Here is a 26,576-nt window from a genome sequence, read left to right as displayed (position 1 = left end):
TATCACAGCCGATCTCGTATAAGCTAATCATGATCTTCCATTCATATGATTCCTAAGTTACTAGAAATAACCACATTTTTCAGTCCACTTTATCTTCGTTTGGAAGAAACCCCCCTTCCTCCCCATTTTTCTCCTTTACCGGGTGGCACGGCGGCCAAGTGGTTAGCACTGTTAGCTCCACAGCAAGAGCACCGCCGGCCCTGGTCCCGCCAGGCAGGTGAGCGTTTCTGTGAGGAGTTTATATATTCTCCCCGTGTCCGCGTGGGTTTTCCCCAAATTCTCCGGTTTCCTCCACCATCCAAAAGATATCCTTAATGCATAACAGACTTAGCAAATCAGGCACTTGTCTAGCTCCCTTCTACTCACGTGTTCCCTTAGCTTCTGCAGCCGGGGAGTTCTGAGATCCACCGAGCTCAAGCTCTTCTCTCGCTCTGCGAACAGGAGGGAGCCCTGGGCTCGAGGATCCTCGAGCCCAGGGCTCTCTCCCAGGACAGCATGCCAAACAAGCTTTTGATGGATCATCAGCTAAGTGTGAACTCTTGAAACAGAACACGTTGTAACAACAAATTACAGCTTTTTGACTGCTTGGATGCTTGAAAACCCCTTTTCATTATGAACCCCTAAATATACCCAAGTCCAACGATCCTTACATGACCATTACTCTTTCTCTTTATGACATCCGCATGTGTCTCTAAACATTCAAAGTAAATTCCATGCCTATTTATAGCTCAAAAAGGACTGTAATCCGTCTCTGGGGCTTGTAATGGGCTAAACCTGTACATGCTACATTCCCATGAAACCCTGCTGCCATCTGTCACTTGGTGTGACATTGCAGAAATATGCTCTAAAAAACGAGTACGTTTAAAGTTGTGCTAGCTAACACACACCATTTGAAGGAGCTTCCAAGAATGTGCCGATTGTGACGTTCTTGGTGATACGCACCGAAGCATACAAACAGAGGTTACAGCGAAGCACATGCCATTCTATAAGCGCAGAAGCATAGAGAGCTATAGAATGCTGATATTCGAGTGAATATAGCAGGAGGCAGTGCTAAAGAGAGAGAGAGCAGGGATGCAAAAGCACCGGCATGAGCAGCAGAGAGATGGAGACAGGCGGAGGAGATGGCCGTGCTGCTAAGTAAGCCATTATGAATCATTCATTAATAAAATTTCCTCCAGATCGCCCTTTAAACCCTGAATAATACAATACTTACATGTGATTGTTGGCTGTCTGTGTATGGTTAAAATATCAAAAATTGTTTAAATGAACTGTGAGAAGGTACAAGACAAAGTTGTATTCTATAAGTAATACATTTCTGTGCATCACATACTGTATCTTAGTTTAGAATTTGCCTAGGTTTAATTAATACTCTATATTTAAACTGATTCCAATAAGATGTAGTGCATTAACTAGCATCACTATTAATACTCAAAATGTATACTTGACGTAAATAACATTACTTAAAAGCCTAATTCAATATTTTGTTATTATTTAGGTTTATTAGAAGTGTTACTTCCTGCAATTAATAAAAATTTTGTCAAAATGACTTAATCATAAACAAAAATAGCATGCAGAATTTTGTTTTATTTTTATTGTTTATGTTTATTATCAAATGTAATTATTTTTTATTATATTTAACTTGACTGGTTAAAAATCTGATTATTTTACTGGAAGTTTTGGAATAGCAAGTAGTACAGAGACCCGGAGGGGACGTGATGGTGGGGAAAAAAATGGGTGGAAGAAAAAAACTGAGTGATAGCAAAATCTTGCAAAGATGTGCTCCCTCCCAAAACTGTTGTTCCACAAACACTTCTTGTTCACTTCATACACATCAACCCTCTAGTTTTTGCTAGGATTCTCCTGTATTTTACCATTCTATCCAGCTATCATCCTATCATTAAGTATATTTCTCCCATGTTTTTAATCTTGAAAGCAGGATGAAATAATATAAAAATGTCTGCATTCACTTTCTTTCCATTAAAACTGTGCGTCAATTGTCGCCCTTTATATGCAACCTCTAAATCAGTGAATGCATGTATAAGTGCTGACTGATGGACATGCTCTGTATGATAAACTGATCCCAGATCAGCTTCTGTACACACCATTTAAAAAAGAGTTAAAGTGCAGGACACTTTGGGATTGAAAACGTAATAATATGTAAACATGTCCATCCCGCGTGTTGTAAACACAACTAACTTTCTCTTAAATGAGCACAAACAGCTACTAAAGTAATCGAGTGCTTTCATTATGGATCTGTGCATTCTTAAAGTGACACCTCTGTTATCAAACAAGTGAAGAGCAGCAAATTATTCTCTCGTTTTGTTTTGTTTGAAAACAGAGGTGTGTACAAAAGCTGTGTATAAAAGCTGATCTAGGATCAGTTTATCATACAGAGTGCATCCGTGAGTCAGCGCTTATACATGCATTCACTGATTCAGAGGCTGTACTGTATATGAAGGGGGACAATCGACGCACAGCTTTAATGGAAAGACATTCAACGTGCTTTCAAGATTAAAAATATGGGAGAAATATGGGAAAATACTTAATGATAGGATGATAGCAGGAAAGAATGGTAAAATATGGGAAAATCCTGGTAAAAACAGGATGTTTGACATGTATGAAGTGAACAGGAAGTGTATGTCGAACAACAGGTTTGCGAAGGAACGCAAAAACCACTCAGGTTTTTTCCCCCATCCATTTTTTCCTTTCAAGTTTTTTTTCTTTCACCCAACTTTTCCCCCACCATAACGTCTCTTCCAGATCTCCGTACTGGTAGAAACAAAGATATAGATTTAACTTAGTACAAATTCAATATTTTTAGTGTCATTCAATCATATTGAAAAATATTGTCTTCATGTCATTCCTTCAAATGAAAAGTTCACCTAAAAATGAAATTTCTGTCATCATTTAGATGTCTACTCAATTAAGACTATTTTTCAGTTTTTTTAAATGGTAGTGCTGCTTTCTTGCCTATTTCATGCTGAGTTCTTTTTTTGTTTAGCTCCGGTGTATATTAAAAAAATACGCATCCTTGTCCAGTGCCTGAACATTCTTCTCCACAAGTTATGATCAATAAGAATGTATTTGTATGTATTTAACACAGAGCTGCGGATACCTTTTTACACTCTTATATAAACACTCATTAATGCAGGCATCTGTTGTTTTAGCCCAGTCACAGTGAAGGAGGAGAAAATCATTAATCATATCATTAAAAAGGAGTCAAATAAGAGTCCATACTGAAAACACGGCTCTCAGGCAATAGCAGTTAGGCTTTTTTTTGGAAGAGTGATGGGTTGTTCCACCATATTGGTAAAAAAGACAAAATGAAAAACTCTTCTTAGGGGCCAATCACACCGAATGTGCTTTTACATTCTACAAACGTGTGGCGCACCACACTGCCTTTTTTGTTGACAAGAAAAAAATAATTGCGGTTCGCTTTTTTGGCACTAGGCATCGACTAAATCATCTGCGTATTGTGCGTGAGTGCTGCTATTGATATTGTTATAATTGTAATATTTAATAATATAGTGATATTTAGCACTATACAGCTCTGGATAACTTGAATCAGCGACCACAAGTCTCCCCTCAATCTTTAAAAGTCTCCGTAGTTGTCTTGACAACACAAACACTGTTGTCACCTTAATGTAAACCCCGTCTCTGCTTTCATTTGATTGGAGAATGAAAACAATGAGATTGACGTAACATGCTTTTTCCGCTCAGAGTTGACCTTTTTTCAACTGTGAGCATACAAAAGCAAAAAGGTGAGGTGCAGCAGGCAGTTAAAACGCAAGTCGTTAAGTCTTGTAAATCATTCAAAAAAGGCATCTCTCAAGGCAAAATGCACGTTCAGTGTGATCGGCACCTTATGTGCTAAAAAGAAGAAAGAAGGTTTTACAGATTTGCAACAACATTACAGTGAATAAATGATGACAGAACTTTCATTTCTAGATAAAGTGTTCTATATTTCTTTCTATGAAAGAGGTTGTACAAATATACAGCTACCTATAAACTATATAAAAGACTAATGTGGGTTCTAGAGCAATGCTACAACTATTGGCACGGCAGGCTCAGTGGCAGACTGTTCCTTCTAAATCCCATGAACATTATTTTTAGTGTGCTGAAGTGTTTAAAAACCAGTCCAACAGCACACAACACTGAAATTGTCTTGTCTTGTTAATAAGGTACTTTGCATGCAGCCCGACTCAATACAACCCCGTAGAGGGATTTTACTGCCTGATCATTCCATTCCAATTCTGGCTCTATGAAGCAGATTAGCATGCTAGCTAAATACCCACTGAAAATAAAACCTGATAAATGAAAGAGGACTAGCATAGGAATGATTACAAGTCTTTTTCAGGATAAAGTTACTTCAAAGTTACTTGCGCTATGCAATAAAAAGAGTCCTGAATATGGCATTCTAGCCATAATTAACATTTTCCTATTAGTATTAAAAGTGCATTTTATGATTGCAGAGCCCTGCTGTTCATTGCACTCCTAGGGGGAAAGGTTTCACCCCATCCCGGACGAGCCCCCAAATGTAGCAGCCTCACAGCAGCAGCAGAGCTCAGGTCAACAGTTAGGAAGAGAAGCAGAAAGCAAAGCATGCTGGGATGACTCACACATGGCCGTACCAGACTGAGAATGTCTGCTCAAAGCCGCCATCATAACTGGAATCCCACGAGACATTGGCCGAGGTCGTCGAGACCGTAACGTGGACTTTGGCGGGGGCGTGTGGGCTTGTGCCTGTGAAGGAGGACATAATGTGTCACAATCAAGGTACATATACACTTGCATACAAAAGCTAAAGTGAAGATACACATATTTTATTTCTGTAGAAATCCCTCGGTCACACCGATTAGCTCACTTGTCTCAAACAAACACTTGCATTTGTCCAAACAAACAGACACAGTGTGCATCATTTATCCTTTATCTCTTATTCAAAAGCTAACCACTAGCCTGAGGGGACGCTTTGAGTAAAATCCTTCTATACTAAGACACTGAAACCTTTCTATGAGTCCGCGCACAGCTTATACCATCCCTCAGAGACCCAAGTGTCTGACTTTTGTAAGGAGAGCTTTTGATAGGAACTTACTGAATAGTTTTCAAATTGAAAACCTGCATGTTAGCCTAATGGCAGCTACTTGGCTGTTTATCAGAGACTGTCAACAAAGTTTCTTTAACTGACAGCTTCAGTTCAGTCACACAAATCCAAACAGTGGCCAAAAGCACAGTGGACATGCCAAAACAGCAGGCTGTAATACAAGAACTGCACTGGCAGTGCTGTTAAAGAGCTACATAGGCTGCTAATAAAAAAGACCATGACAACAAATTAGCATTTGTGGAACTCCCTATGGAATTTTTGAAATGCAACCCAGCAAGCATTTTTTGTTTTTAAAAGATGTTTATAGACGTCTAAACATCTAAGAATAGGCCAAAACTAGACCAGTCATCAAATAAACAGAAATGAATGACTACACATATGAAGTCTGTCTAATCTGTCTATTTGACGACTAATTGTTTTGGGCTATTCTTAGATGTCTATTAGATTTTCACTGACAGCCCAAGTTTAGCCTTGTTTTAGCCAAGCTTTCTACATTTAGATGTCTATTAAACACAAAATTGTTTGCTGGGAAGTCTGCATGTGAGTATACTGTACTTGAAAGCACTGCAGGAAGTAAATAGATATAGCTAGTATATCTTTGCAAAAAATAAGTATATATTAACATCAGTGTCCTAGAACAGTGGTCCTCAACCACCTGGCTGCAGGACCCATAATTAATTATTTCCATTTTATTTATTATCTGAGTCTGAACAATCTTTTATTTTGAAAAATCTTTAATTCTGAAAAATGTCCATATTCTCTCGATTACATCTCGGTAACTTGAGTGCCCAAATTTAACCCACAAGCGGCAAAATGAGTAAGGAACAGACATCTTTGGAAAGTCTCTTTGCTAAAGGGAAAAGGTCCAGTGAATGACCCGCGAACTGCGAAGGAATAGATCTGCAACCCATTTGTCAACAAATCAGGTAAATCTAACATGTCTGTGCAAGAAGATCAACTGTTGGAGATTGCAAATTGCGCAAGTTCGTTATTTTCAATGGAGGTGCGTGGCTTGTGTGTGCAAGCAACGTGATGCCCTCGCGCCTTCCAGGCGCAACTAGATGAATGAATGCCGCGAGCTCACTAACCCAAGACCTGACCATTCAGCTTGTATGGAATATACACATTTCTGTAGACTAATTATCTCAGACAAACACAGAACACCCAAACACTGCAGTGCTTTGTAATTGTCTCCATAAACTTGTACTAGAGTGACAGCAATCCTTTGTCAGCTTGTCATACTCTGCTGGTTTTCTAGCAAAGTACGAACCACCGCACCAACACCCCCCAACCTGGTATGTCGTAAAATTGTCAAGTGTTGACTGGTCCGTGGTGATAAAAAGGTTGGGGACCACTGTCCTAGAAAAAACTATATTAATATACATGTGGGTTACTAGATAAACTTGCCGGCTACTATCTCAGTAAAGGTGCGTGTCCGCCGAAGATTTTTTGCACAGCTAAAAATGCAGGCGCTCTTCTAAAAATACTCAGCTTTCTTACTTTCTAGAATTTACCTCAAAGATGACTGTTGGCAGAAAACAAGGAAAATAATGGAATATGCCCCTCAATATGTCACAAAACCAGCTACAATGGCTTAGATACAGAACAGACAGATACCACACTTTTTGGAAAATACACCAGGTTTACTACATACAATGCGCTCAGACTGGATGCATGACTTTTACAGATTACCCAAGTGATGAACTGCTAATATAATGAATGTAAGCAAAGCTAAATAAATAACATTGATCAACTGAACAAATAAAAAAATGGTGAGTCAGGTGTTTCATGACCTTGCAAAATTGAAACAACAAAACATGTATGCATTTAAAAAAAAAAAAAAACACCCTCAACAATCTGATGTACAATAAAAAATGTTGAAAAAAAAGTTGTGTTTGTGCGTCACTGGGTTTTACACCATTTGTTTTCACGCCTCCTACCGATTACTAGGAGGTGCGTGCTGGCAGTGATGCTCGTGGCGACATTGGAGGCGACACACTCCCACTCCCCGTGGTCCTCCTTGCTGAGAGATTTGAACTGTAAGCTGCCTCTCGGTAGGACGTTGTGCTTGCTTCTGCTGGGCTTCCCTACCTTCTCCAATAGAAAATAAAAACAATTCTGGCAAGCTGTTCATTTGGCTTGGGAAAGACTTCTTAAAGATCCTTGAAGGACATGGATTACCTTTCTCCATGTAATGTTGGGGAATGGGTCTCCTTCTGCCTCACAGGGGATGACTAGCTCTCGACCAGCCTCCTGCCTGTACTCCCCTCCAGGAACCACCAAAAATTTGGGTGGATCCTATCCATCACCAACCACACATTAAATTGACACAAATGGATGATACGATAAGTAATGGTGCAGCCACAAGGTTTAACCTTACCTTTAGCACCAGGGGGGCGGGAGGGGACGGCCCCATGGTACCGAGGCTATTGTAAGGCACGCAGGTGTAGGTGCCGAGAGAGTCCTCTGTCACCTCAGACACTCGAATGCTCCCATCTTCCATTTGGCTCCAACCAGGGTACTGCAACATAGAGACGTCCCATTACCCTCAGTGCACACAATAAGAACACCAAACACCAAAGTCATGAGCTTGAGGAAACGCATGACCTGAAGAAAAATGAAGATCAATGAAGATCGATGCCTACTTCTACATCACTTCAGCCACAGATTCATGCCTACTTTTACATAACTACACCAGTAAATCTTTGTATTAACTTTATTTTGATCCTAATAGTGTATGTAAATTTAACACAACCATGTTATGTTGTGCTGCATCCACTGGAGAGATAATCACAGATTATGATGGGTTTATTGAATTTTATTACATTGTGCCTGAAAAAAATCAGATGATGCAGTGTCGACTAAACTAAACACAACAGTAATGTTTCAACACAAGTGTGAGTTGCATGTTTTACTACAGTATGAGACACTATTGCTTTGCTGCATATTGTTGATTCTGTGGTTCAACCAAAATGATTCACACTGTTTTTAGCATACAACCGCGTCCATATATTATTTTAATTTGTAACAAAGCTACCTGATCGTAGTAGAGGGTGTTTAGTTCTTGAATGCTGCACACTATAAAAATGGTGTGTTTCAAAGAAAAGAAAGAAAAGGATAGAAATTAGTTCATGGCTTCTAAATTATGAGTGACCTGATTAAAAAAAAATCAAGATTTATGGTAAATCATATTGGATTGTGTACACAGGCTAGTGATGATGGTTTAATCCAGTTTTTGCTGAAAGTTTGTGTACAGTAAATGGGTGTTAATCATAACCAACCAGAAAACCTCCCAGATTATGACTGGATTGGATTGGAATGTCTTATTGTCCCCGAGGGGCAATTTGGTTAACAGCAATAGCCGACACAGATCAACACTCGAACAAACATAGAAATAATAGTAAATTTGGTACTGTTTTTCTAGGTTTGCTTGAGTTTTGACAAAAATAAAGTCCTATAAAAATAAAAATTCAAGCCAGAGTCAGACAAAGGTCTATATAAGTGTAAAGTAATTTGGAATTAGGAATACTATGTAAATGGCGTTGCAGTATTTTGAAGAGCATTCAGTATATTTCTTAAATAGACCCCTTTTAAAACATTTCCCAAAATGTCAGAGAGCAGACATATTACACTTTTACAGTATTTCCAAAATCCACATGGCTTCTTCACCACTGACAAGCAGTCCGCCTACTGAACTAGTGAAGTAAATGGACTGAATCTGCACTCAGTGCACTCTGAATGTAACATGATAAGTCTACCCATTTCCAGCTACTCGGTATTCTTCAAAGTCAATTGCATTGACGAGGAACAGAGCTGGAGTTATTCTCTGTTTGTCTCTATAGCTGAAGAAGAGCTAGTGATCTTTGTCAGTGTGAGACCATGAGATCAATGTAAGCTGTGAATGAAACCCATCTCCTGCAGCTGTGAGAGATCACTGAAGCTCATGTGACAGTAGCCGTGAAAACACTGAGATCATTGTCCAGCTGGACTCACCTTCTCTATCCGCAGAGGCAGGCCGTCTTTTTTCCACTTCACTGAAGTGACAGGCGGGTTGGCATCCACCGGGCAGCGGATGTACCCCGGCAGTCCAATGGCCACGTAAATAACGGGTGGCATGTTTATCACACGGGCAGGGTCTATGGGATAAAGAAAGATGAGAAGCCTAAATACAGCTAATTACACATGTTGAGTTTTGTGCACTGTTAAACTGTCTGAAAATTAATAGAAGGAACGTACTCTGAAATATTTAGCACAAATCTTCTGAATGAGTCAGGTATTCTTGGAAAAATATCCTAATAACTAAGAATGTGGCTGAAATGAAAAGGGCTAAGCTAGCCTGAGATTATTACTCATCACAGTAAGAGCCTTGGGATACAATGAGAAAATGTGCAATAACTAAAAAAAATTAAACACAGAAAATCGTAATATTTTCTAAAGAACATAGAGAGTTAAATAGACATTCATACGCTGTTGAGGGCTGTTTTTTAATTCAGAGAACCACAACAAAGAGCCCAAATCTATCACTAGATAAGGTCTGAGAGCAAACCTTATCAAGCAGCCAGAGTGTTTGAGAGGCAAACCTTATCTAGAGACAGATTTTTGCTCTAGATGACTAAACAGGGAATGTTTAGTGTTTGTAATGGGTTATCTTGTGTTGTTCAGACTGCAGGCAAATCTTAAATCAGATCTTTTCAGGCAGAATGTCAACACTATTGATTGCAAGTGATGAATCAGATTTGTGTATCCAGACATAACCGGCCGATATGCATGAGTGGTTTTGATCATGATGAACTGTAGGAGTAGCCAACTTTAAAACGAGACTTCTGAAAACCATTCAGAATTTTTTTTTGCATCATCCACTCTCCAAGTATGGCAGAGGCCAGCTAGTGAGGTGCTGTGCAGGTAAACCTCAGACAGACGCTAGAGACCATGGTTTTTAGCCTCCTTGTTAGAGCAACCGACTCCCATGTGGAAGTTCGCAGATTTGATCCCATCTCGGAGCAGGTTGGGAGGTGTAGGACCGGCGGGTTACATTGGTGCCATGACCCGGATTGAAGTGAGATTTAGGGGGGTGAGTGTAGCAGAGGCCAGCTATTGAGGTGCTGTGCAGGTAAACCTCACTCCTCTGCCCCCTAAAGGTTCTCTAGCGACGAACAATAGAGGCCATGGTCTTTAGCCTCCTTATTAGAGCAACCGACTCCCATGCGGAAGGGTGCTGGTTCGATCCCAGCTCGGAGCGGGTTGGGTGGTGTACGACCGGCGGGGATACATGAGCACCCTGTCAAGTCATGGTGCAGAGAACTTCTTGTGTAACAAAGAAATACTACACCACAAATGGTATAGATAATGATGGTTCTGGTGTTTGATAAGTATGGGTATATAAGAATAACCTCCTGTCACTGTTTTTATCATTGTAATCGCATTATCAGTGAGATAAAATATAATATGAACTCAGATTTAAGCAACCAGAGTGTCCAGGTTAAGATCCATCTGAAAAACCTGATCAGAACTGGATTTTTGAAAGATCATGTAACACTGAAAACTAAATGAACAAACAAAAAATTTCAAAATAAACTGAAATATAAAGCAGTTATATAAGGTTATTAATCATAAAGTGTATTAATTTCACCCCAGGTTCATTCTGAAAACGTACCGATATACATTTCTGGAGATTGTGAAATACGTTCAAGCAGCTAAATTTTTTTGCAGCTTTTGTTTTTGCTAATATACCAGAGGCCGCTGTTCATGCTTTTTGAGATCTCAAATTTCTCTCGCAAGTGCCATTCGTGCCTGCTGCTCTCATATAAATCCACCAGAGGCCGATGTCGACTGACTGTTTGACTGACTGAATGACTGACGGACTTACTGACTGCTCGACTGCCCTGCTCCTTCTCTAAACCCAATCAATAATGTTTTCGAAAGCACAGATTGATAATTTGTTTTAAATTATTCATTTTATACATACTTCTGGCTACATAATTCGCGATCTCCAAAAAGTATCTCGGGTTAGGTTTTCAGAATGAGTCTATGAGGATTAATTCCATATTTCAGCATTAAACAGTATTTTGATCAATCTAATTCCACCTTGGTGAATATAAAAGACGTAAAAAATCTACCCAATCTACCTTTACTATAGTCTTTCAATAATCCACAAGCACAATTTTGCAATATCACAGAAAAAGAAGAATAAAAATACTCTTAATAATGCATTTCATTGGTTAAAGGACATCTCTGTACCATTTTTTACCCAATAAAGTTGAAAGAAATTGCCTTAGCCACATATATTACTTTTAAAAAAACTAAATAATGTATATAAGGTAATTTACAGCACAATTGTTGCCAATTTTATTACGATTAGATGTACAAATCCACTATTAATACAGGGTTCTCTTCACTTCCACAGGAATTTATTTAGTTCAACATCAACTACAGAATAATTTCTGATAAGTTTTATCTTCTTTATAGTGTATAACCCCACAGTAAAGTGAAGCATATCAATACTGTTGTAAAAAAGATTCAGCTGCATGTGACTCATAAACCACTGTCTCTCATTAGTGAGGACACCAGTCAACTGCAGCCTGCCGGAGAGCTCCGAAACCAACACTTTGAAGAAATCCACTGCTCCATCTTAATGCTTAGCAATGTGCCAAGGTCTATTTTTAGAACAAGTCGAGCTGAGGGGCGGGATGATGGGAGGAGTGCACCAGAAAGAGGTGTAGATTTAGGGATTAACTGATAGGATGGTTTTTCACTGATACTGTCTGTTTACAAAAAAAGCTGTGCAAGGAGGGTTTGAAGTCTATAGTTTGCTTAGAGGTGGGCACATGTGCAGAACTAACTAGCTACGTGTAAACTGGCGGGAAATCCAAACAGGTAACATACTGTATGACACATATACAGTATACACTCAACAAATAAACTCTAAATAAATCAACTCTAACAACCACAGAGCTGGCAGACACAACACTGACCACAAAAAAATCTACAAAAATTTAAATGTAATCCAATGTCACCTTTAAATTTCACTTTAACACAATGGTATATCGGCAGTTCTCACTATTTATTAGTGGCTTATTACCTGCCTATTATTACAGCCATATCACCCTGCAGTCCAAGACCGGTTACTCACTGAAGCTAAGCAGGCCTGAGTCTGATCAGTACCTGGATGGCACTTCTCGTAAAGTGTAGGAGTGTAACCCCGGTGTCCTGTCCAAATACCCTCCATTGTCCCTTACCCATCATGGCCTTCCAAACATCCCCATCCACCAAATTGGCTCTATCACTATCTTTCCACTCCACCAATAGCTGGTGTGTGGTGAGCGCACTGGCGCTGTTGTCCTGTGGCTCCCGTTGCATCATCCAAGTGGATGCTGCCCACTGGTGGTGGAGTGGAGAGACCGTCCCTCATGATTGTTAAGCGCTTTGGGTGTATGACCATGCACGGTAAATGCACTATATAAATACACACATTACATTATTATTAAGATATTGGCTGCTTATTAGTAATTAATTAAAAAGTACATATTCAGTATGATCTTATTCTATAACCACAATCTTAAAGCTATACTACCATAATAACTATTAATATAAAAAAATTGAGTTTATTGAGCTAAAAAGCAAAGTTAATGGTTTATTAATGGTCAGAATTGTACTTTAAAATAAAGTGTTGCCCAGTTGTTAACTCAATGGTTGGGTTTGTCCATATTTGACCCAATGTTGAGTTACAACATTCATTCATTCGTTTTCCTTTGGCTGATTTATCAGGGGTCGCCACCAGGGTTGCACTTAACCAATACGTGAGGTAAGCATCCGGCCACTTAGGGCTTTAGGAAATTTGGGGGCCCCTAATAAAAACCTAAAAGTATAAATTATGCCTAAAAATTATTTAGGTTTTTAATTCTATCATATTTTGTATCGTGAGGGTCTAACAACTCAAATTTTAATGCACTTAATACATACGTGCAATGGTGTCCCCCACTCCAAATGAAGCAGTCCAGCAGACAATTCCGATGAAGATTTAGTTTAAAATCATTCATTTTCCTTTGGCTTAGTTCCTTTATTCATCAGGGGTCACCACAGCAGAATGAATCGCCAACTTATCCTGCATATGATTTACACAGTTGATGCCCTTTTAGCAGCAACCCAGAAATGTGAAAAAACACCCCATACACACTTACATGTACACTCATACACTACGATCAAGTTAGCTTATTCAATTCACCTAGAACACATGTGTTTGGACTGTGGGGGAAACCGGAGCACCAGGAGGAAACCCACGCCAACATGGGGAGAACGTGCAAACTTCACACAGGAATGCCAACTGACCCAGCTGGGACTCAAACTAGCGACCATCTTGCTGTGAGGTGACAGTGCTAACCACTGAGCCACCGTGTCACTAGTTTATTCTTACACTAGCTGATTTATCCGTGGTTGCCCCAGAGGAATGAACTGCCAATTAGAAAAGAAGATTGAGTGATATATAAAAAAGTAAATAAATAAAAATACAAAGGGTGCATATTAGGACTGTTGGGTCCCATGGCTGGAATGTTCAGGGTCCATAAATCACTAAATCAGCCCCTGGTCTCCACAGTGGAATGAACCACCTGGGTTACAACATCCTAGTCTTGTTTAGGTTGTGTGTTGATGGTTTTCAATTCTTCAAAAATTTGTTAACACACACACACACACGCACGCACACACACACGCACGCACACACACACGCACGCACACACACACGCACGCACACACACACACACACACACACACACACACACACACACAAACACACACGCACACACACGCACACACACACACACACACACACACACCACACACACACACACACACACACACACACACACACACACACGCACACACACACACACACACACACACACACACACACACACACACACACACCGAAAGAGCAAAATACAAGTTTGTTGTAACTGTTTTGCTAATAAAAAAAAGAAGAGGAGGGACCTGCAATGCCTCCAGCCGTCTAACGGGGCCGCCATGCGCCCACACTACCAGCCTGCCAAAGCGTCTGCAGGTGACGTCACTGCAGAGAAGAGGGTTTCCACACACAATGATGTCATCCTTTACACCCCCCCCCCCCAAGCCCCCACCTCCCTTTTTCACACTTACTGTCAAATAGTCTTTCTCTGCGCCTCTGCTCGCTACACACACAGACAGCCAGAATACACGAGATGCTTTCAGAGAGAGACAGCTGAAATTTCCTGCAGTCTGGGAATTCTGCTATGATGTAATCCCTTCGACCGAGTCCAACACAGACTGCTCTGCTTCCTCCGAGAAAAGGGAATTCAAAATATCTATTGCATTTATTACCGGAGCAACTTTTGCAGCACTCAGATCTCGCTCTATTACCAGCAAATGTAACATGCTTAGGGTTGATTTACTAAAAAGAAAACAGGATTCTTTGCATCAATCTATCAGCATGAAGAAAGTGAGCCATGGCTGAGTGATCTGCTAGCTTACTGACTCAAGGTCACCGTTTCAATTCGGCTCCAGACTCCGGGGACAGAAGGCCATTCCAATCTCTCGGCTGCAAATAGAAAGCGTCAGGCTGCCCAACAGCAGCAGTTCAAACTATTGCTTGTGGTCTATGTGTTGAGACAGAATTCGCCGGGAGACTGAAGTAACCCTTTTTTTTTTATCAATTATAAAAGATTATCCTGTAAGGAAAAGCTGCTATCCAGTGTACTGTATGTGATTTGATGTGAAATCTGGCTCGTGATGAGACGGCATAATCTCTGCCCTTGTGTTGGTTTATTTTCACGCTCAATCCAGTGAGACCAATGTCACAGATTGAGGATGAAGGAGAATTCCTGCTCTATTACATCATGTGTGATGTTATATAATACAGAAGGCAACTTGGAATTTCTTTTGCATTTGAAATGAAACTGCTACAGTTAAAGGTTGTCACTGTATGGAATTTATTAAAAGGCATATTTATTTATTTACAGGGCATTTACAGGGCATCCTATTTATTTACAGTGGCATGGTTGGTAGCATGATTGCCTCACAGCAAGAAGGTTGCTGGTTCGAGCCCCGGCTGGGTCAATTGGCATTTCTGTGTGGCGTTTGCATGTTTTCCCGTGTTCGTGTGGGTTTCCTCCGGGTGCTCCGGTTTCCCCCACAATCCAAAGAGATGTATGGGTTATAGGTAAATTGAATAAGTTGTGAATAATAAATAAATAAATTAATGTAAATTGTCTGTAGTGTATGTGTGTGAATGCAAGAGTGTATGGATGTTTCCCAGTATTAGGTTGCAGCTGGAAGGGCATCCGCTGTGTAAAATATATGCTGAATAAGTTGGCGGTTCATTCCGCTGTGGCGATTCCTGATTAATAAAAGGACTAAGCCGAAAAGAAAATGAATGAATGAACGAATATTTATTTACTAAATGCACAGAAAATCAGTAGTTTTTATGTTACTGTTTTACCTACTGTATGCTGAGGAATATCTGAGGAAATTAAATGTTTTTATTATTTATTTACACATAATTTAAATCTAGAATATTTATTCATTAGTTTGTTAACAGAAAATAAAAGAAATTCCTGATATTGTTAAAACTTCATTCATTCATTTATTTATTTATTTATTAGTTTATTGATTTGTGAATTTTATAAGTCATTTTATTATTCATTTATTTACACAAGATTTCAATAATTTATCACACATTGATAGCCTTCTAACTTTTAATTAATTAATTTACTTTAATAAATAACATTAATTCATTACAAATTAGAAAATGTTATGGTATATAAAAATTTCCTTATTTAATTTAACAATATACCCATTGTCTTTGTATGTTTCTTCATAAAATATTAATTTAAATGTACATTTTATTTCATTTTATTTTATTTTACTTATTTATTTATTTATTTTATGAAACCTAACTAACTAAAGTAATTGTTGTTTGTTTACTTATGAACAAATAAAAATTATGACATTACGATTAATATTCTTTTATTTAACCATTTATTACTTACAAAATAACAAATGTTCATTAATTAATCTGAAGCATTACACTGTAAAAAATAAATCTGTAAAATTTACGGTAAAAAAACAGCAGCTGTGGTTGCCAGTACCTTACCGTTAAAAATACGGTACCGACAGTAAAAGTAATTTCTAATTTTTACAGTAAACTACCATATTTCATTAATTTATAGAGGTAATATGTCTGTTTTTGAATCACCAACATCTACACATCTTTTGTTACACAGTTAGACACGTTAGCACAGCCATAAGCAGGTGATGATGAGAAAGTTACTTAATGAAGCAAAGCTCATCACAAATAACTTTTCCCACAAGCAGAAAAGTGTATCAGTATATAGAATGTGCTCAGTGTCATTCACACAGCTACTTAACACCAGTACGGTAAAATTAAAGTCATAAAATAAACATTGTTTATCAACATTAGATGTAACATAAATCTGTAATGTACATAAGTGATGGGGAAACAACTAAAAAGATCCATATTAATGTCAACAAAAAGCATAAAAAGTGATGTGCCATGCAGGGAATTCTGGGAAAGTCAATTTACGGTTATTTGCTGTATATATTAAGGAAACATACCGTTAACCAGGTTACAGATTTTTACTGTAGCATTTTTACAGTTTTTTACCGTTGAAATCACGGCCATTTTTGACAGTGTAATTAATTTACTTTAATAAATTACATTAGTTCATTACAAATGAGAAAAATGTATGGTAAATTGATAATTTGATTATTTAATTTAACAATATATCCATTGTCTTTGTATGTTTGTTTATTCATAAAATATTCATTTAAATTTAAATTTAATTTAATTTAATTTAATTTAATTTAATTTAATTTAATTTAATTTAATTTAATTTAATTTAATTTAATTTAATTTAAACTAAAGTTATTTTTGTTTGTTTACTTATAAACAAATGAAAATTATGACATTAAGATTAATAATCTTTAATTTAACCATTTATTTACCTATAAAAAAAAATCAAATGCTCTTGATCTCAGAAGCATTAAATGATGCTAAACCTCAACCATCATACTCAACAAAACAGAATTGCCTACAGTTTCATTCTCAGATTCCCACCGTATGATCAGCAGGACTTATTGACAAGAACTAAAAATACCAAATCGATATACTCTGACGGTTTCTCGCCTACACACTGACGTTTATTTCAGCATCTGCGCAGCACAATACAGACCGTTTTAAGAAGCACCAGGGAAGGAGAAATGCTTCGAGATGAAAGACAAAAGCGAAGTGACTGACTCACAATGCACTGTCAGGTACGCTGATGCTGAAGGTGGGCGGCCGAGGCTGTTACTCGGACTGCAGGTGTATTTCCCAGCATCCTCTGGTTTCACCTGGGAGATGATGAGTGAACCATCGATCAGAATACTCACTCTGCGCTTCAGATCACTGCACAGAGAGAAAGCCAGATTGACAAAGAAGAAGAAAAGAAAGAAAGAAAGAAAGAAAGAAAGAAAGAAAGAAAGAGTTGAATTAGCATCTGTAGCATAAATGACGATAATTCCCACAGTTACATCTCTACTTGGTTTGGTTTGCCAAAAGTTTTTAAGTTGTAATATTTCTCCATCCTATCGTATTTCATCAACTAAACGCATCATTGGTGAGACTTCCCAGCAGGCACAGGACATCAACATGATGTCTGATGGACGTTGTACTCCAACATCGTGGGACTGTGCATTTTGTTTGGTAATGAAAACCGTGTTGACGTCAAAACCCAACGTCAGGCTGACGTCAATGTTGAATGTCGCAGAGACGTTGCATTTTAGTTACATTCCAACGCAACCTAAAAACAACTAAATATCACCGTCTAATGTTTTTACAACTTGACGTTGTGTGGACGTTACCAATATGACGTCTACCAGACGTTGGATTTTGGTTGCAATACCTGACGAATAAATGTCAGTATTGGACATCAATATGACATTGGTTTAAGATGTTGGCTCAACGTTGGATTTTGGTCACTTTCCAACACAACCTAAAATCGACCAAATATTAACGTCATTTCACGTCTTTATTGGACATCAAAATAACATTGTTCTTAGATGCTGGTGACCTAAATCTAACCTAATATTATCGTCTTATGATGTTGTGTGTCTGCTGGGTTATAACACGTAATAAAGTCTTTCAAACCCCGAACTTTGCTGTACATTATTTTTGATATTGAATTCTAAATTATTAGCATTTATATTTTCGTTTTCAAATATTTCCCAAATGATGTGTAACACAGCAAGGAAATTTTCACAGTATTTCCTATAATATTTTTCTTCTAGAGAAAGTCTTAAACCTCATTCACACTATGAGTGACTCGTAGAAGCAATGCAACAAACAAACGCTTATTTCAATGGAGATTAACCGATTTCCGGCGACCTCCGTCTACGTGAGTGACAGCGACCATTGACCAGGTGGGCATGTTGAGTGACACAACAAAATTGAGAATCCTCCAACTTTATGTAATTGAAGAGCGACTTTCTTGACAACCAATAGGAACACCAGTAGAGCTCATGAGATCCTCTCTCAGCTCGCTCAGAGGCTGGTTGTAATCTCCATGCTGTAGACCTACACAGACCCGCAGATCACTACCCAGGGGTGCATTTCCCAAACAACGACATAACTAGCATAGTACGATGCATAATTTGGGAAAAGAACGATGTAGTATCGAGTGTCCCAAAACTAGCGGCTTTATCGCCAATCCATCATTTGAACCACTTTAGTTATAACGTTAAACGTCAATAATGATGCTCTAAACTGGAGTAACAACTTCTTTAGAGAAAAATACCATACTTTTTTGTGCAAATTACTTGGCTAACACGTATTATAATCTCATATATAAATCATATAAATAGTTCATTGTTGTAATTTACAGTAGGCTATTTGTTAAGAAAAAAATTATCCTATTTAATAATAATAATAATTATTATTATTAATAATTTATTGTTACTGTTATTATTATCATTATTATTATTGTTGTTATAGCTATTATTATTATTATTATTATTATTATTATTATTATTATTATTATTATTATTATTATTATTATTATTATTATTATTATTATTGTTGTTGTTGGTATTATTATTATTATTATTACTATTACTATTATTATTATTATTATTATTATTATTATTATTATTATTATTATTATGGTTATTATTATTATTATTATTATTGTTATTATTATTGTTATTATAATTATTATTATTATTATTATTATTATTATTATTATTATTATTATTATTATTATTATTAAGTATGATATTGTTATATACATTTTTTTAAGTCTACTTTTACAATTTTGACACATTCAAGCCACTGCATGTTCTAACCAACAGACCCCTGCCATATAGGCCTACTGATACATTTCTTAATCAATAGCCTACTTTAAATTAAAACCATTAACGTATGCTATATATTTTTGTTTTCACAAGCTTTCAAGACATACCGTAAATTCCGCCTTTGAATAATAGGTTACCTACAGCTTTCGTCATGAACCACGGCTGCATTCAAAATGGCATAAATGTTTGCAAAGTGCACTGCGAAGGAAACGCAATTGTCCATAAAGATCAATAAAACTGAACTGTAAAAATACTTTAAAAGCAAATTAAGACATTCCAAGTTTAAATGTTGGAACGTTTGAAAGGTATAGTGCATGGGGGGGGGGGGGGGGGGGGGGGGGGGGGGGGTTATAACTGGGAATAGAACACAACCAGGAACTATGCTTACATAGCCTTTATAAAGCCTGCATAGCAGTTCTTGAAAGCATTGTCAGGTATGGTATCACAGTGTGGTTTGGCAACCTATCTGTTCAGTGTAAATCTAAATTGATGCATCTCTTAAAGACAGCATGGAACATTTTTGGGCACAATGAATATTTTTATATTCCTCGAGTTTTATATGAGAATTGTGTCCTCAATCAGGTGGAAAGGATTGCAATCCAACTCATTTTTTGTTTCCACATTACGAACTGCTTCCCTCTGGTAGAAGATATAGAGTCCCAAAGTGTAGGTTAAACCGTTATAAGAAATCCTTTGTACCTGTATCAGTGGGTTTATTTAATAAGAGTCTATCTTAATTAGCATTATACATTTTGTAACTGTTGTATTTCATATTGTTTTTATTGCTTGTTTTTAGTGAATGTTTGCAGCAATATGGCGATGCCCATAACAAATATCCTGTCAAGGACAATAAAGTTTTACTACTACTACTTACAGCTCTAGAGGTGTAGTTGCAAGTGCAAGTTTGCAATGCAGTTTGCGAATGTTCGTTGGAAAGATTGATTTGGGAAATGTTTGTAATGACACAACTTACGACCTTAGTTGGTTAACGATGGTTTTCAGAAATGCACCCCAGAGCAACAGGCAGCTACAAAGTCTTGCTAGTGTGAATGAGGCATTATTTTGTTTTATTTCAAGTAGAATGAAAGCAGTTTTCAATTACAAAAAAAAAAAAAAAAACACTTTAAAGTCAATATTATTAGCCCCCTTATGCAATGTTTTTATTTTATTGTCTACAGAACAAACCATCATTATACAATGAACATAGTTAAGCCTTTAAATGACACTTTAAGCAGAATAATAGTATCTTGGAAAATATTTAGTAAAATATTATGTACTGTCATCATGGGAAAGATTAAAAAATCAGGTATTAGAAATGAGTTATTAAAACTATTTTGTTTAGACATGTGCTGAAAAATATATACAGGGGTAATAATTCAGGAGGGCCAATAATTCTGATTTCAATTGTATATATAGTGTTATCCTCCTAATATGTATGCCTCAAGAATTATAATTTCTTTCAACACAAACAGATGGAGTGTCCCAGGCCGAGATCAGAAAAAAAAGAAAATTGCTCCAGTGGACAAAATGACTGTGGCCTCTATTCTTCCACCTGTCCTGTTGCACAGAGCCTCTTTTTGAAAAAGAAAAAAAAGCATATTATCCCTTTTCTATAGAGTGTACAGGCCACGCATGAGGGCATCTTGAATGGCTCAGGGCCTCTGCTTATAATCAGTGCTAGCGGAGCGTATGATGACACAAGCACCATGTCACTAGATATTCTTGTCATGGGGAGAGAAGGAAAAGAGCCAGCCATGAGAACCCAAGAGCCTCTACGGTCAGGCTACAGTTATCGTTCCTCGTTTATGGTAGTGGTCATTTACTTTGTGCCCTTTCCTTTTCAAGGTTAACCCAGAGGACACACTATTTACAGTGTGTGCTCATTTTGAAAACTACACTATGATGTGTTTACCTTAGCACTATGCTAATAATACAGTCAACTGTAATCAGTTGGTGTTTCTTTAATGAGTTCCTATGTTTAGCAATCACACTTTGACATATTTTCACATGTACAGTTGAAGTCAGAATTATTAGCCCCCCTTTGAATTTACTTTTCAATATTTCCCAAATGATGTTTAACAGATCAAGGAAATTGGGGAATAAAATAAACAGGGGGGCTAATAATTCGGACTTCAACTGTATGTGTAATCCCAGAAGTGTGAATATGGATGTTAAGTGCAACTGTTGTGTTCTGGAATTAAAAACACAAGTTTTCTGAGGCCTAGTGTGAGGTTATTATCAAGCACAGTGATAGTTCAGTCAGGCCATGTAGGCATAGTGCTTGATCAGCTGACTGATCTGCTCCAACCGCTGTCATTCTGTTAGACCAGATACATATATACGTGGCACGCAGCTCAGTAAGTACAGTCAAACTGCTTGCAACCCCATTTATAAGTTCAAATATATTTGTGCAGCTCCAGACTGTCGTCTCCTCTCATTTCAGACTACCAAGCATCAAGTATTAGTCATTGCTGAAGGACAGAAATCCTCCACAGCAAGGTTCAGCAAAGCCGTCCTGAGATCTATCATAATGTTTACATGATAAAACTCAATTAAATTCTTATTTCCTGTATTTGGCTAGCTTATGGTTCCGGGTGTTAATGCAGAACAGTTGTATGCGATAGTAATCATGAAGAGAGAAACCCCATTAGAAACCATACTGCTAAATATATATATATATATATATATATATATATATATATATATATATATATATATATATATATATATATATATATATATATATATATATATATATATATATATATATATATATATATATATATATATATATATATTTGCCTTATATTTATGTCTTTAACAGATATTGTCATTTCAACTTTAGCGTAACCCTTTGTTTCTTTGTTTTATTGCTGAGATTTAAAAATAAGGCCATCCGAAATTAAATAAATCAATTAAATGTTGTAAATGTAAACACCAGTTAGTCAAAAATGATTTTTTTCTCCGTTTTCTTCAATTGAGGCATTATATCACTAACAGCACAACACTTGTTAAAAATTGTGAGATATCTTCTATTGAGAGGTTGTTATTTTTATCATTAGGAAAAATGTCTGTGGCTTGATTTTATGCGTCTGGATGCTCCATCCCATCTCCTGATATACAGAGAATAAAAAACTAAATGGGAGGAAGAGTTAGTTACTGATTTTGATGAGGAAACATGGTATGATATTTGGTCTGATGCTAATAAAATATCTGTTTGTACACGTACAAGAGAAACACAATATATAATAATACAGAGACTCCAAATCTCCCCTGACTGCAGACATCAATTTAACCCTTCTGATTCACCTATGTGTTTAAAATGTAAAACTGATGTAGGTACTTTAACGCTTTGTATGTGGTCATGTAACAGACTGCAAAGGTTTTGGTCTTTGGTGCTGAGGGAAATGGAAAAGATCTTTGACATGCCGTTGGATTTTGACCCAGTTTTATTGATTTTGGGTATACCTAAATATTTGGGTATACCTAAATAACAAAAAAATATTTAACTTAATTGGATTAGTGATAAATCTCCATCACTTAAAGGTTGGCACAAGATTTTTTTTGTAAATTCGCCTGGAACATCTTACCCATGTTTTACACACACACACACACACACACACACACACACACACACACACACACACACACACACACACACACACACACACACACACACACACAAAAACAGTACAAGTTTGGACTCCATATTTGGATTATTTGGAACCTGGTCTTTGCCCTATCATGCTAAAAGGAATATTGTAACTGTATTGTTATCTGAAAAACAATCAATGTTATTTTCCTTTTTTCTGATCTGATCTGTTTAATGTGGAGTAGTCCCGTTTTATTTGTAATCTGAGCTTCTTCTTTTTTGTGTGTGTTGTTATTTTTCTTTGCGTATCTTTTGAAGATGTTTTGTTATGTCTGTATTTTTGTATTTTACAGATAGAGGTAAAGGTAAATAAAAGTAGATAAAGGTAAAGGCAGGAGCAGCTCAACCAGTGTTTATGTTTTACTGTAATAAGTTAATTATAACATCTTAAAAATGATACTGCATTAGTTCATATGATTTAAAGTAACATTTTCTAGTTATTATTAAACATTACAGAATAATTAGGAAATTACCCACGGCAAATTTAATATATACGCCTTGGTATATATTTGCCCTACAGCCCTCAATCAAACTTTTTTAAAAACATAAAAACAATCAATTGTCTGACATTAAAATAATGCAGAAATTAAAAAAAGTGCAGTTGCACAATTCAAGTCTGTTGTCGTTTTTTTCAAGAACGAAAAACTCACACACTGCTGTCATCTTCTCTCTAGCAACATTAGCTAGTAACTGCACATCTGCTTATGTGACGTCACCAAAAACCTAGTGGCCAACAGCAAGCATGTGGAGTGGTTCAACCAGTGCAAATAATACAGAATTTAATTGGTCTAAAGATATCAACTTCATTTTGTTATTGAGCAGATAACAATATTAAAAACTGCATTTATCAGTAGATATCGATTTAATGCGCCGGTATGTCACACATTCCTAATATCAACTGATTATTTGAAATAGTGGTGCTGCACATTACATTCAGATCATCAGAAAATTTAGACAAGCACACAGGACAAGTGAAACATAGAGACCATCTGATGTGTATTTGACATAATGACACACTGACACATGCACACAATCTAAACACAAGTGAGAAACAAATAGCTAAAAAATGCAAAAAAAAAAAAAAAAAAAAAAAAAACAACTTACATTTCTAACCTTTTTGTACTATTTCAGCTTATTATGCAAAAATTCAGAACATTTTATGACTGCATATATATTTTCTACAATAAATATAATATGCTGTAAATCTGTGTTTAACTTCACAATACAAATGACATGAAATTCATGAAAATGCATTTTTAATGATTTAAACTACAGGTGGGTATTTTATTTTGGAAGTCTCACCAAGTCTGCATCTATTTAACCTAAAGCACAGTAACAGCAATATTTTATTTGAATACACTATTTTAAAATGCAATGCATTCGTGTGATGGCTAAGATATCTTTTCAGCATTATTACTCATTACTGATCCTTGAGAAGTATTTCTAATAGGCTGATTAAGTAACATTTCGTATTATTTGCAATGCAAAGTTTTATTCTTAAGATTTTTTGACAACTAGAACGACATTTATTTGAAATAGCCCATACAGAAATTTGATCCATGGAAATATATGCAAATGACAAATATTACATACAAAGTCATATATATTTCAAAATGTTGATGAAATATATAACATACACTGTATAAAAATGATAGCTAATTTATTTGAACATTTATGTACATATTTGTAATTCCAATGGTTAAAATACAACCACCGGACACTTTATTAGGTACACCTGCTGGTTAACCCAAATTTCTAATTAGCTAATCACATGGCACTGTACTCAAATGGCCTCCACAGTCACCAGATTTCAGTCCAATAGAGCACCTTTGGGATGTGGTGGAACGGATGATTCGCATCATGGATGTGCAGCTAACAAATCTGCAGCAACTGCTTGATACTATCATGTCAATATGGACCAAAATCTCTGAGGAATATTTCTAGTACCTTGTTGAATCTATGCTATGAAGAATTAAGACTGTTCTAAAGGCAAAAGTGAATCCAATCTGGTTCTAGTAAGGTGTACCTAATAAAGTGGCCGGTGAGTGTATATACAGTATATACTGTATCTGAAAGTGGCCATTTTTGCAATATTTTGAAATATATATTGCATATTTGCATATGAACGATTTAATTTATGTGAAATCCGAATATGAACTTGTGAAAAATCAGAAAATATGAAGTGTCATATATAATATGTCATTGCATATATTGCCATACTGTATGTCATATTTCTATTTAGGAAAAAATATTTTGTAATTATATGCATATATATAGTAACGTCTTTACTGTCACTTTTGATCAATTGATGCATCCCTACAGAATAATACTTCTGAATAATAGTTTATTCCAATATCATTTAATTATTTACTTATGTGCTTTTAAGTTCGCATTGAGTGTTCTGTTGATCAGAAGGACTCTAAGCAGTTAAATCAACACCTATGCATTAAAACTGGACAACAGGACATTTCAAAATTGAACAACACAAATGTTTGACCAAAACCTGCAACAATATCACAAAGCCCAGAGTCCCTAATGGCAAACTCACTGATGCCTCAATGATGATGACGAAACTACATGGACTGTGACAAACTCCACATGGACACAGGACAGTGGGGGAATGGTACAGTAATGAACCCGATCATAACTTTACTTCTTGAAGAAGACGTTATCTTCCTCCCAGAACCAGGTGTATGTTAGGTTGCCAGGGTAAGCCTCGGCCTGACAAGTGAAGAATGCATCCTGGGAAATGTTTACGGTTATGTTCTCTGGCGGTGAGACAATAAATGGGGATCCTGAAATAGAAAAAGAGACACATAAAAAATCAGCATTACATATCGGGACGAATCACATCCTATTGAAGCATGTAGCAATCTCCGTCCTCTTCAAGGTTAAAGTGTACAGCGGTGGAGAAAAGATTTCAGATAACTGTTTTCAATCATGGAGATTTTCGTTCTGACATTTGGTCGTTTGCATTTAACAACTGTTAGACAATGTCAATCGATTGTGGAGTGAATGCACAAATTATGTCGCACTCAATCAATACCTCGTTTATGGTGGTGTACAAACTGAATTAAGTGTTAAAGCAGCAGTCAAACATTTTGAATAATTATGATTGTGTGTGAAAATAAAGTCAATAGCTTACACTCAAAAAAAAATGTTGCCGTTGTTCTAACTATTTATAATAAGCTGAAACAACACAGTTATTTAGTTGTGTGGAACCTAGCATTTTTTATAGTGTATCTTTACCAAGGTTGCACATTTTGGTGAAAAATCTGGTTAAAATGTAACCGTTAAATCAATTTAACTCAATTATTAAGTTATTAAATCAATTAAAATCAATATATATTTTTTTCTTTTTAAAAATATTTCAAACTTGATTAAATTGAGCAATTTAACTATTTTTTTCCTAACTTTTAACCAGTAGTATACACTACCTGACCAAAA

General features: G+C 36.7%; 1 protein-coding gene across 1 annotated transcript in view; it reads right to left on the bottom strand.

The window, feature by feature from the left end:
* The window catches only part of igsf9bb (immunoglobulin superfamily, member 9Bb), a 189,410-nt gene that overhangs the window by 53,685 nt on the left and 109,149 nt on the right, over window positions 1–26,576 (bottom strand). Inside the window, exons 6-12 of the mRNA XM_056446481.1 lie at window positions 25,783–25,924; window positions 17,389–17,534; window positions 9,095–9,237; window positions 7,482–7,622; window positions 7,283–7,399; window positions 7,042–7,192; window positions 4,632–4,743 (exon numbers count right to left, since the gene is read on the bottom strand). Of these exons, the coding sequence (XP_056302456.1) occupies window positions 4,632–4,743; window positions 7,042–7,192; window positions 7,283–7,399; window positions 7,482–7,622; window positions 9,095–9,237; window positions 17,389–17,534; window positions 25,783–25,924 (952 nt within the window). The remainder of the gene's footprint in view (window positions 1–4,631; window positions 4,744–7,041; window positions 7,193–7,282; window positions 7,400–7,481; window positions 7,623–9,094; window positions 9,238–17,388; window positions 17,535–25,782; window positions 25,925–26,576) is intronic.

The sequence above is a fragment of the Danio aesculapii genome, chromosome 21 (assembly GCF_903798145.1).
Source record: "Danio aesculapii chromosome 21, fDanAes4.1, whole genome shotgun sequence".
NCBI classification, from domain to species: Eukaryota; Metazoa; Chordata; class Actinopteri; order Cypriniformes; family Danionidae; genus Danio; species Danio aesculapii.
This window is presented reverse-complemented; position numbering and strand designations above follow the sequence as displayed.